The sequence below is a fragment of the Lonchura striata genome, chromosome 22 (assembly GCF_050655825.1).
Source record: "Lonchura striata isolate lonStrDom1 chromosome 22, ASM5065582v1, whole genome shotgun sequence".
NCBI classification, from domain to species: Eukaryota; Metazoa; Chordata; class Aves; order Passeriformes; family Estrildidae; genus Lonchura; species Lonchura striata.
The window spans coordinates 4,073,146-4,085,151 of record NC_140724.1 but is presented as its reverse complement, the minus strand read 5'-3'; the positions used below and the strand labels follow the sequence as shown (position 1 = coordinate 4,085,151).

The 12,006-nt window shown below is 50.7% G+C and overlaps 1 protein-coding gene across 4 annotated transcripts in view; it reads right to left on the bottom strand.

Moving 5' to 3' along the window:
* Positions 1-12,006, bottom strand: part of DOCK5 (dedicator of cytokinesis 5) — an 85,746-nt gene that overhangs the window by 4,265 nt on the left and 69,475 nt on the right. For 3 of the 4 annotated variants that reach the window (XM_085559227.1, XM_077789239.2, XM_085559228.1), the window contains 6 exons: positions 10,243-10,326; positions 9,725-9,862; positions 8,184-8,350; positions 6,445-6,622; positions 3,786-3,924; positions 1,800-1,897 (listed from right to left, as the gene is read on the bottom strand). In XM_085559227.1, coding sequence (XP_085415353.1) covers positions 1,800-1,897; positions 3,786-3,924; positions 6,445-6,622; positions 8,184-8,350; positions 9,725-9,862; positions 10,243-10,326 — 804 coding nt within the window. The remainder of the gene's footprint in view (positions 1-1,799; positions 1,898-3,785; positions 3,925-6,444; positions 6,623-8,183; positions 8,351-9,724; positions 9,863-10,242; positions 10,327-12,006) is intronic. The other variant, XM_085559226.1, reaches the window with a different exon arrangement.

Genomic DNA, 12,006 nt, shown 5'->3' with positions numbered 1-12,006 from the left:
CAAATGAGAAACCCAAAATGTCGTGATGGTTCCTGCAGGAGCAAACCTTTGACTTCACCCACGTGTGGGCCAAAGGACAGATCCCCAGGAGATACCAGGAGCTGAAATGTTTTAGTTGCTGGAGTATGCCTGAGATAAACTTTAATTGCCTCTGACCTGCAGCCCAACTTCAGCATTTATCCCTCCTTTTGGTGATCAGTAAAATGGCAACAAACCCATCTTTCCAGGTTTTAAAATTCAGGGTTTTTTTTCTCCTGCTGGCTGGATGAGCTGCCCCAAAAGGATGTAAAATGTGTTCAAATCAGAATGGCAAAACTCAACACCCTAAAATGGAAGTGAGGGCAGTTCTAATGAAACAAGCCACATCCTGCCTGCCTGCAGAGGGGCTTGGAGGGCGTTTTTTGTTCTTGCAGAAAACTGCACTAAGGGGGGGTTTCATGTTGTGTCTGCCTGTTTTGAGGGGCATCCTGTAAATAAATGAGATGGGAAAGGCCAGGAGAGTGAGGAGGTTGTGTGGTTCATCACTCTTCAGCCAAAACTCAACATTTCAGGGTTGTTCTAATCCAAGGAAAACACACCCAACTTTACAACAGCAAACTACCAAAATCCTTCAGAAAATCCTTCCCAATCTCCCTTTGCAGCCCCGTGGATCTTTTCCCTCTGGCCCCCAGCCAAGGGGGATGCTGCAGGCCTGGACGTGGCAGGAAATTTTTCCTTACAAGACTCAAGGGAAGGAGGCTCTTTGATTAATTCCTCTTGATCCAGTGACTCCCACAGATCCCTGGAGCTGGGATCTCTGCTGGGCACAGCACCACAGCAGCCACAGTCACTTCCAGCTAAATGAAGGGCAAAGAAGAAGAAAAACTTCCTCCTGGTCCCATATTTCAAGGGTTTATTCCAGTGTCACAACACAGCATTATTAAGTGATGAGCTGTTTTCTTGTTTTCCTGTGCTGCTGAAGTAGTTAAGTGTGCTCACTCTTCAAATTCTTCAGTTTAGCTCACTCAGGTAGTCCCAAATCCTCTCTGTGAACTGGACTGGGGAAGAGATCCCTCCCTTTCAATTGCAAAAAGTAATTCCTGACGGGTTTTGGGAGGGCACCATCCCTCTCTCAGTCACAAAAGGATCTTTTCTTGCTTCCCACTGGTAAGGAATTAGTTTGGCATCACCAGCACCTGCATTTCAGGGACAGGTGAAAGGATTCTGACACAATATTTGCATTTGGATTCCAAAGAGCCTGCAGAAACATCAGTGATACAGCACTGACAAAGGGGCAGTTTGATATTCCTGCAAGAAAATCACTCCATGGAACTGACACAAAGGGCAGGAGTTAAATACAGCCTTTTTAAAGTCACTGATGGCTTGAAAAATCAGATTCTGCCCAGCTGAAGCTTAGAAGGAGACACTGGAGACCTCTGAAAATTGTGGTTTTCTCCCCACTTCTTTTTCAACCCAAATTATTGCACTATTTTAGGCTAATCATGTTTTTGAAACTTTTGCTGCTGGTGTGTTTTCTGTATCTCTTCCCATCCCCACACACTTTTTTCCTGACCAAGGACAACACAACTCCCACTTGGAAAAAAAAAATAATAATAGAGGCACTGCACTCCAATGTCCTCTCCTGAAGCAAAAAAAAAAATTTCCCATTTTTTCCTTATTTTGTGCTTTCAGGGAGTGAAGCAGTGAAATGATGAGACAGGTTTCAAGCAGCACCACCCTAAGAAGAGTTTGGAAAATTCCACTGGTGCCTCCTGCCCCAAAGCTGCTCTCCAAAAAGCTGTCAGCTCCCATTTCCTCACCTCCACGGAGTTCCTGGGGGTGCTGCTCTCGTAGGGTTTGTTTTTGGGTGGAGGAGGAGGTGGCGTGGCCAATCCATCAGCCTGCAAGGAGGGGGAGCCTGGAAACAACAGCAATGAGAGAAGAAATAATAAAATATAAGGGGAAAAAAGAGCTAATAAGGAGAAAAAACAAAACAAAAAAACGAGCAAATAAGGAGGAAAAAAAAACCCCAACCAAATAAGAAAGGTGAAAAAGAGATGGGAAATGGGGTTGCACACAGATTTTTAGGGAGATTCATTAAATTCCCCATGGTTGTCATGGATGTGCTGGGTCCCAGCTGAGTCTCCCTGCAATGCCCTGAGGAGTTTCCCCTACCCCAAATGGCTCTGAGAGCAGCAATCTGCTTCCATCAGCACATCTGGAGTGTTCCTCAGAACTCACTTTGATTTTAACTCCAGCTGATGGAGGAGATAAAACCCAAACCTCACAAGGATTCCAGCAATGAAACCCTTGCTAAGGAGAAGAAAGAGGTTTTACATTCCTTTCACACACCTTTCTTCACCGAGTTCCTGAATTTGTTTCTGGTTGTCTCCCCAACTCATCCCCTGCCCTGGTAAGGATATTTTTTTTTTTTTTATCCTCTCACAATATTTTTATGCTGGTTTAGATCATTATCTGCACTGGATTCTGTCTTGATGCCCACATAAAGGCAGCCAAGTCCTACCCAGGAACTTCTGTTCCTTTCAAAAAAGAGCAGCAGACAGAAAAATGCAGCAGCCAGGGAGTTCTAGGGGTGGAACTGCCCAGGGATTTTTATTTTTACCTTAAGCCACATTTAAATATGCTGCAGAATTAACTACAAAACTTCCTGAATATACAAGAAAGGGCCTTTCCCCCCCCCACTCTTTTCCAGGATCAGATTACTGCGCTGTTTTACATTCAGCATGTTTTTGAAACCTTTGAAATTACTTGTTTTGTTAATTCTTGAAGATAAATTCCATCTCCTTCAGGTTGAACCTTTACAGCTGAATGTCCAAGCTGCACAGCAAGCTCTCCTAGAACTCTGTGCCATGTGATGGGAGGTATTGCTCATTAATTAACAGAACCCTCAGGGCTCGCATTGATAATTCAGGCACAGAGCTGATCACAACCACCACGGGATCCCTGCAGTGCCCTCCTGGGGATCCACTGGAGGTGCTCCTGCAGACCTGACCTGGTGATATCTACACTGACTGCACGTGCTGTTCTCCTCAGGGTTTAATAAACCTGCCCAAAATTCAGAGTCATGGGACAGCTGGGGTTGGAAAGGACCTTAAATCCCACCCAGTGCCACCCCTGCCATGGCAGGGACACCTCCCACTGTCCCTGGTGCTCCAGCCTGGCTCTGGATGCTCCCAGGGATCCACAGCTTCTCTGGGAATTCCATCTAGGCCCTACCCACCCTCACAGGGAGGAATTTCTGCCCAAAATCCCATCTAACCCTGCCCTCCCACAGTTTAAAACTGATCCCCTGTCCCATCACTCCACACCCCTGTGAAAAGTCTCTCCCCATCCTTCTTGTCCAGGTCAATACAGGAGAAAACAAGAAAAAGAAAGGAACTGAGAAACCCAGAAACTGTTCCCTGGAATCCCAGTGATGCACTGCTTCAACAAGTGACGTGCAAGCCACAGATGTGATCTTTGATGGCACAGCCAAATCCTGTTATCTGACAAAAATGATAACCTCTGTCTTCCTGGGATACAGAGGCAGTGGGCACCTGGAATTCACTGGGGGTAACTAATCCAGCAGCTGGGGCTCAGTTCCCACTCTTTGTGCTCTACACCCCGTCTGAAAATGGAACAACACTGACCTCCAGGAGCATTTTACATGCACTTCCATGGAGTAAATTTGATTTTCGAGATTTCCAACAGGCCCCAGCTGCTCCCTCCCTCTTTCCCTCCCTCCCCAGCGTGTTCCCTCAGCAAACACAGAGTCAGTCCCACCAAACCCCAGCAGCAGGACTTACTCTGGGTCCGGGGGGTTTTGGGGGTGATGGGGGGAGGGCTGCGGGTGCATTGCTGCAGCGAGGAGCCCTGCAGCAGGGTCAGCCTGTTCTCTCCCAGCTGCAGACTCTTGGGCCTCTGTGCCTTCCCTGCCGTGCCCTGCTGGGAACAGACACAAAAACCTCCAGGTGAGCACAGGCAGGTGACACGGAGCTGTCAGGGACACAGAGAGGTGAGCACAGCCAGGTGACACAGAGGTGACACAGGGACACAAACACAGAGAGGTGAGCACAGCCAGGTGACACAGGGACACAAACCCTGGCACAGAGAGGTGAGCACAGGCAGGTGACACAGAGCTGTCAGTGACACAAACACAGAGAGGTGAGCACGGCCAGGAGACACAGAGCTGTGAGTGACACAAACACAGGTGAGCACAGGCAGGTGACACAGAGCTGTCACAGTGACACAAACCCTGGCACAGAGAGGTGAGCACAGGCAGGTGACACGGAGCTGTCACAAACACCTGGCACAGAGAGGTGAGCACAGGGAACTCAAAGGTGACACAGGGAATTCAGAGGTGACACAGGGACACAAACCCTGGCACAGAAAGGTGAGCACAGGAAATTCAGAGGTGACACAGTGACACAAACCCTGGCACAAAAGGTGAGCAGGAGTGCAAGCCCTGCCTGGCTTGGCTGTGCCAAAGGCACCCTCTGTGCTCCCAGGACACAGCCCAGCTTCCCCTGGCACTTCCTGAGCAGCATTAAACTGCTTTTAATGGTATTATTAATGTATTAATTAGCTGAATTAATTAAGGAGGGAAGATGTCACACTGAAAAGTTGCTGCAGTTCTGTGGAAAAACTTTGGAGGGGAGTGAGGATGAACTCTTTCCAAGAAATAAAGAAAAATAAAATTCTGGGTGCAGGTCAGGGCCGTGAAATGAGTCCATTTTAGGCTTTACAAATCTTTTCCATTTGGGAATTTGCATCCAGCTCCTTCCAGTGTCACATCCTTTGTGCTCTTCACTCAAACCACGAGGCCACCTCAGTGTGGCCCCAGAAGTGCAGTGATAAGTCCAGGGGCCCTTTTAAATATTAGTTCATTGCTTCCCAGAGCAGGCTGTCACCTAAACACATAATTAAACTCTTTTTCAGAGGTCAATTCTCCATCCCCTGTGCAGGAATTCTCTCTGCACAGAAGGGACCACACACACAAAAAGCCCTCTGGCTTTCCAGCCGAGTCCAGAGCTGCAGGAAATCCCTGTCCAACTCCTGCTCTCTGTGCAGCCATGGAGCAGAGCCATAAAAGCAGCTTTTCCTGGGCTTTGCAGCATCCTGAGGCAGGACTGGAACCCTGGATGGCTCCTTCCCTTCAGAGATGTTGGGGATTTCATCCAACAGCAATTCCAGAGGCAGAGGGCCAGGCCTCCTGCAGCACCCCATCCCAAGCCCCAGTTTTACTGGGCTGGAAATGCTGTCAGTACCAATGACAGCACCACAGATCCCCTGCTCAGAAACACTCTGCAGCCTCCCTCAGAGCTGATGAGAATTCCTGGGAATGGATCAGCATTACCTGTCCCTGCCAGATTCAGCTGGAACTTGGAGAGGAAAGGGAAACACAGGAATTTGTGTTTCCCTGCTATTGTGAAAAATGAGCCTGTGTTAAATCAGATTAGCAACCAGCTTCAGTGAGATTAGGAGCACTGAAATACCCAGGTGCCCAGTTCTCTCAGCCTCAGAGTGTAGCACAGTTTTTATGTCCATCAGGACAATATCCCAGGGTAAAACATAGTTTTTACATCAATCAGGACAATATTTCAAGGTATAACACAGTTTTTACATCCATCAGGACAATATTTCAAGGTGTAATACAGTTTTTATGTCCATCAGGACAATATCCCAGGGTGTAACACATTTTTACATCCATCAGGACAATATCCCAGGGTGTAACACAGTTTTTATGTCCATCAGGACAATATTTCAAGGTATAGCACAGTTTTTATGTCCATCAGGACAATATCCCAGGGTGCACAGTTCTGTCTGTGGCCTGAAACTCATCCCTGTGCTTTGGGTGACCACTCTGAACCCCACTGTGAGCCTCCAAGCCCAACAGCTCCAGTCTGTTCCTCATGCCAGCTCCTGGGGGGCACATTCTGGTTTATTCCTCAAGCAGTGACCGCCCTGCCCTCACAGGGGGCTGCAGCAGAGCACAGCCTGGCAGATCCAGGTCTCCAGAGCTGCTGATGAACCACCAGAGCATCTTCTCCCACCTCCCTGATCCATCCAAGGGCTCTGCACCTCACAGGACATTTGATTTGTGCAGTGCTGCTGCCTGCCAGCAGCTCCACATCTGGCTGGGCAGCTGGATCCCTGCCTGGCTGGGCAGGGGCTCCTTGCTCCAAGCAGAACAGGGCTTTGCCACGGTGCTGAGAGGGCTCAGCTCTGCTCAGCACCACCCTGAGCCTTCCTGCTCCCAGTCTGCACCTCCAGCCAAGCTGCAGTTGGGCCCGTGACACGAATTTTCCAAATTAACAAAAAGAGAATTACTCAGATGACTGAGGCTTGTTGGTATTTGAACCCCTCCCACTGTTTAATGAGGCTCCCCCTGACCAGCAATGGAAACTCTCAGCTCCTGCTGTGGGTTTTATTATTGCTGACGTTATGATGATGGGGTTTTTTTACCATTTTGGAAGTCAGTTCTGTTTCTGGCTCCTTCTCCACAATAACCTGAGACTTGCTAATGCTCCACTCCTTCCTCTTGAGTTTGCTAATCCTGTTGTCACCGTCGTCTTTCACAGGCAGCTCCTCAGCTCTGGAAGATGTGGATATTCTCCTCTCCAAGAGAGGCTCCAGGGTAGATCTGTAGCCCAAAAGAGTGAGAAAAACATGAAACATGAGTCCATCAGACATGGAAAGGGCTGATTGTTAAAAAGCTGTGATCTCTTCGTTTGTGTAAGGGATTACTGTGGAAAAGTGAGGCAGGACCATGATTTTTCAGTGGGATTTGTGCTGTTACCCCTGGAATTCTGAGTATGATGTGTTTTTGGTCCAAGGTAAAGTATGATCTGCTTGCAGAAGGAGCCAGAGCTGCAGCTCCTGCTCAGCCGTGAGTCTCACTGACCTGCACCACATCACCTAAACTCTGGTTATCCCAGCTGTAAAGGCAGTGTACAGACAGGGGACACCAGGGGATGTCCCCAGGTGTGGCAGCTCCTTTCCACACCGCGGATGCAGCTGCAAACAGGGTGAAACACATGATGTGTGCCTTATTCACCTCTTGGATGACCAAAATAAACCCTTTGTGCTGCCTCACACCCGTTTTCCTGGGAAACAGAGGCAGTGGGCACCTGGAATGCACTGGGGATAACTGTACTCCAGAGGCAGCAGCTGGGGCTCAGCTCCCTCTGTTTGTGCTCCAAAGCCCCATCTCTAAAATGGAACAACAACACTGACCTCCAGACACATTTTAAAGGTATTTCCATGGAGTAAATCTTGATTTTCAGAGCACCTGATTGTGGGTGTGACAGTTTAGTCAGAGAGAGACAAGCCACACAAAGTTCCCCAGGAATTGTTCTGGGGAGTTTAGAGAAGGCTGAGAGAAAGAATTAAAACCATCTTGCAGTTGGTGTTTTGAAGAGTTGTTTTCTCATAAGAGGTTTACCAAAGGGTGTTTTCTTAATTACCCAATGGCGTGAGGGGTGTTGATTAAATGACCAAGCAGATGCACCTGTATCAGAACAGTTTCTAACAGAATGGGTTTCTAATAAACTCAGATGAGCCTTCTGAGGAGATTCAGAGTCTGTGTGTCACTCCACTCCAGTTCCTGGTCAATGGGGATCCCTGCCCCTCTCTGGGCACATCCCTGCCCCTCTCTGGGGTATTTCCCTGCTCCTCTATGGGGCACATCCCTGCCCCTCTCTGGGCACATCCCTGCCCCTCTCTGGGCACATCCCTGCCCCTCTCTGGGGCACATCCCTGCCCCTCTCTGGGCACATCCCTGCCCCTCTATGGGGCACATCCCTGCCCCTCTCTGGGGCACATCCCTGCCCCTCTCTGGGGCACATCCCTGCCCCTCTCTGGGCACATCCCTGCCCTTCTCTGGGGCATTTCCCTGCCCCTCTCTGGGCACATCCCTGCCCCTCTCTGGGGCACATCCCTGCCCCTCTCTGGGCACATCCCTGCCCCTCTCTGGGGTACATCCCTGCCCCTCTCTGGGGCACATCCCTGCCCCTCTCTGGGGTACATCCCTGCCCTTCTCTGAAGCATTTCCCTACCCCTCTCTGGGCACATCCCTGCCCCTCTCTGGGCACATCCCTGCCCCTCTCTGGGGCACAGCCCTGCCCCTCTCTGGGCACATCCCTGCCCCTCTCTGGGCACATCCCTGCCCCTCTCTGGGCACATTCCCGCTGTCCATCACTGACCCGTCGGAGCCCGGCCTGGAGGAAGCGCTGTCGGACGAGGTGGACAAGGTGGAGGCCACGGACGAGGCCACGGAGGTGACCGAGAGCCTCCTGAGGGTGGAGGACATGATGTAGGGCAGCACCACCGAGCCCGACCTGCTCGGCTTCCTCTCGGTCAGCGCCGGGGGCTGCGGGGACGGGAACGCCGTGAGAGAGCAGCAGCAGCAGCAGCCCTGCAGCAGCAGCAGCCCTGCAGCAGCAGCCCTGCAGCAGCAGCCCTGCAGCAGCAGCCCTGCAGCAGCAGCTCTGCAGCAGCTCTGCAGCAGCTCTGCAGCAGCCCTGCAGCAGCAGCAGCAGCCCTGCAGCAGCCCTGCAGCAGCCCTGCAGCAGCCCTGCAGCAGCCCTGCAGCAGCAGCAGCAGCTCTGCAGCAGCCCTGCAGCAGCAGCAGCAGCCCTGCAGCAGCAGCCCTGCAGCACGCCTGGGGCTCTGCACAGGGACCTGGCCAGGCCAGGCCCATGGCCTGAACCCGGGGACACGAGGGTTAAAAACAGCAACACCGAGGGTCCTGCACTTGGGCCACAACCCCCAGGTTGGGGTCAGAGCTGCTGGACACAAAAGGACCTGGGGGTCAGTCGATGGACATGGCTGGACATGAGCCCAGGTGGCCAAAATGGCCAAAGGGATCAGGAGCAGGGCAGGGACTGTGCCCTGGGCAAGTGGGGAGCCACACCTCCAGTGCTGTGCTCCCAAATTTAGGAAGGACATGGAGGGGCTGAGGGGAGTCCAGGGCAGGCAACAGAGCTGGGGAAGGGTTTGGGGCACCAGGAGAGGCTGAGGGAGCTGGGAAGGGGCTGGAGAATTCCTGAGGGAGCTGGGAAGGGGCTGGAGAATTCCTGAGAGAGCTGGGAAGGGAATGGAGAGTTCCTGAGGAGCTGGGAAGGGAATGGAGAGTTCCTGAGGGAGCTGGGAAGGGGCTGGAGAGTTCCTGAGGGAGCTGGGAAGGGGCTGGAGAGTTCCTGAGGGAGCTGGGAAGGGGCTGGAGAGTTCCTGAGGGAGCTGGGAAGGGGCTGGAGAGTTCCTGAGGGAGCTGGGAAGGGAATGGGGAGTTCCTGAGGGAGATGGGAAGGGGCTGGAGAGTTCCTGAGGGAGATGGGAAGGGGCTCAGCCTGGAGCAAAGGGGGATCAGGGGGGACCTTGTGGCTCTGCCCAGCTCCTGCCAGGGACAGGAGGAGAGGGAACGGCCTCAGGCTGGGCAGGGCAGGCTCAGGGTGGAACCAGCAGAAATTTCCCCATGGAAAGGGAGCTCAGGAACTGGAACTGCCCAGGGAGGGTTGGATCCCATCCCTGGAGGTGTCCAAAGAAGGCCTGGACGTGGCACTCAGAGCTCTGAACTGGGGACAATGTGGGGACTGGGCACAGCTGGGACTCCATGGTCTCAAAACTCTTTCCCAACCTTGATGATTCTGGGATTCTGTGACACCACCTCACACCCACCCGTGGGTGGCAAAGGGGGAGTTGGGTTCCTCTGGGGCAAAACATGGAAAAAACCAGGTTCCCTCACCAGAGTTATGACCCCGTACTGCTTCTCCACCTTCCTCCTGAGCTCCCTGAAGCAGGCTGTGAGCCTCTCGTGCAGGGGCTTCAGCTGCTCCGTCAGCTTCTCGCCGTGGATGCGGATCCCCTCTGCCAGGAGAGGCATCTGAGCGAGGTGGCAGGAAGGAGCAGAATGAGCTGCAGGAGCACAGACCAGCCCTCCTGCTCCCCAGAGGGTCAGTTCAACAGCTCAGATAAAAATAAAAGCTCTAAATCAACGTGTTTTGTGCTTTTGAAGGGGAAAATAAACAGTGACACAGCAAGGGAGCTCAGCTGCTCCTCAAATTCAGTGCTGGAGCTCCAGGTGCTGAACAAACATCAATGTTTTCCCCAGACCAGGCTGGGTGGGATTTGGAGCACCCTGGCATGGGCGGAGGTGTCGCTGCCCATGGCAGGGGTGGCACTGGGTGGGCCCTTCCCACCCAAAGCATTCCAGGATTCCCTCCTCCCCACTCCCCCAGTGCCTCCACATCCCCAGTCCCACACCTGGATAGCAATTTGTTGCTTGAGCAGCTCAATTTTTTCTTGATCTTCAGGATGCTCTTGGAGATATTTCTCTGTGAAGAAGGCCTGGAAGCACAGAGAGAAAGAGGAGGTGACACAGGTGACACAGACACTTCTTCCTCAGGCAGCTCTGAGGGGAACATCCCTTAAAAGCAACACTGCCATTATTCCTCATATTAAACCCCCATTTTGCTGGCACCAAGATGAGGGACAAAGAACACAGATTATTTGTTCCTTTAAAAGCAATTCACTGCCATTATTCCTCATATTAAACCCACATTTTGCTGGCAACAAGATGAGGGACAAAGAGTCAGGGTTATTGGTTGGGAAAAGGGAACAAACCCCACTTTTTTATTTAAAAAAATTACAGCTTTTTTCCTAGCAAAACACATGGAAAAAAACTTACTGCATCAGAAAGGTTTTGCCCAGCCCTGATCCCCTTCTCACAGCACTGATCTGAATAACTGAGGTTCCATCAACTTCTACTTCTCACTTAAATGTGAGTGGCAGACCCAAAACCTCAAGTTCTGACTTCAAAAAGCCTCTTTATTTTCAGCAGTCAGTGCCTCACAGCACACAAGGCCAGCTGCCCCAAGGAGAGCAAAGCAGCTCCTGCTGCAATTTCCTTATTTCAGCCCTTAAATCCCCATTTTCACCTGGGGCTGGTTACGAAGATTCAGTAGAAATAAAGACCGTGCTGGGATTTGGGCTCCCAGCTTCCTTCAACAAAGCACCTTTAGTCTCCACTTCTCCTGGGTTTACCTTTAATCAGCAGAATCTGGTCTTGGTTTGAAGTTGAACAAAAACAAATCCATTTTCCTGGACGAAAAACTTAAATTTGTGCCAATTCCCGTGATGTATCCCATTAAAATGGATCCTAATTCCTGCTCAGAGTAACTTTTTTCTTTTTTTTTGTAGATAAACCCCCTAATAAATTTTTCATTTGTCTCTCCGAGCTATTTCAGCCTCTGAGTATATTTTTTTTTTACTTCTGTAAGACTGGACTGTGGTACAAGTTTATAGGGCTGGGGGTTTGATCCTGAACAGGATGGAGGTGAACCTGGGAAAGGGCTGCTGGGCTGGTCCCAGGGGATTTTCCTTGAAAGTGCTTAATTATTTCAAGAGGAAAGATGTTAAAAACTCCAACTTTGGGTTTTGGCTACAATGAAACAATTAAAACTCAAGATTTTAGCCGCCCACAAAAGCCAAATGTTCTGCACTGATCTGCAGCTGAAATAGGAAAATATGAACCAGAAATGAGTATTTCCAGATGTGGCTGCAGAGATTTTGTGTTTTCTAGTTTTAACTGCTTTCTCAATTCTGTAATTCTAAACTTGATGTCAACCTTAATTCATAAAATGGGAGGATTCGGGGCCAAATTCAACCCTGGCAAAGCATCCAAACTCCTCTGGAATCAGCAGAGTTAGACCCCAGATCAATCAGCCCCTCTCCCAATTAATGTGTGCACCTCATTTCAGGGGACTGGGACGCAGCTGAGGAGAATTAAATGTGTTTTACCACGTTGCACCCACTTTGTGCAAACAAGCAGTGCCTTTTGTGCTGGGAATTTCATCATGAGGTGGAGGGAATCAACAGCTTGAGTTAAAGATCACAGAAAAGAACAACCTACACTGCTCAAGCGAAGTCAGCTGAGTAAACCTGTAGAGGAAATGCTGCTTTTTTCCTGGATTATTTGCTCTGTTGCAAGACTCCAAAGACACAGAGGCTGCTGGCAAGAGAAAGCCT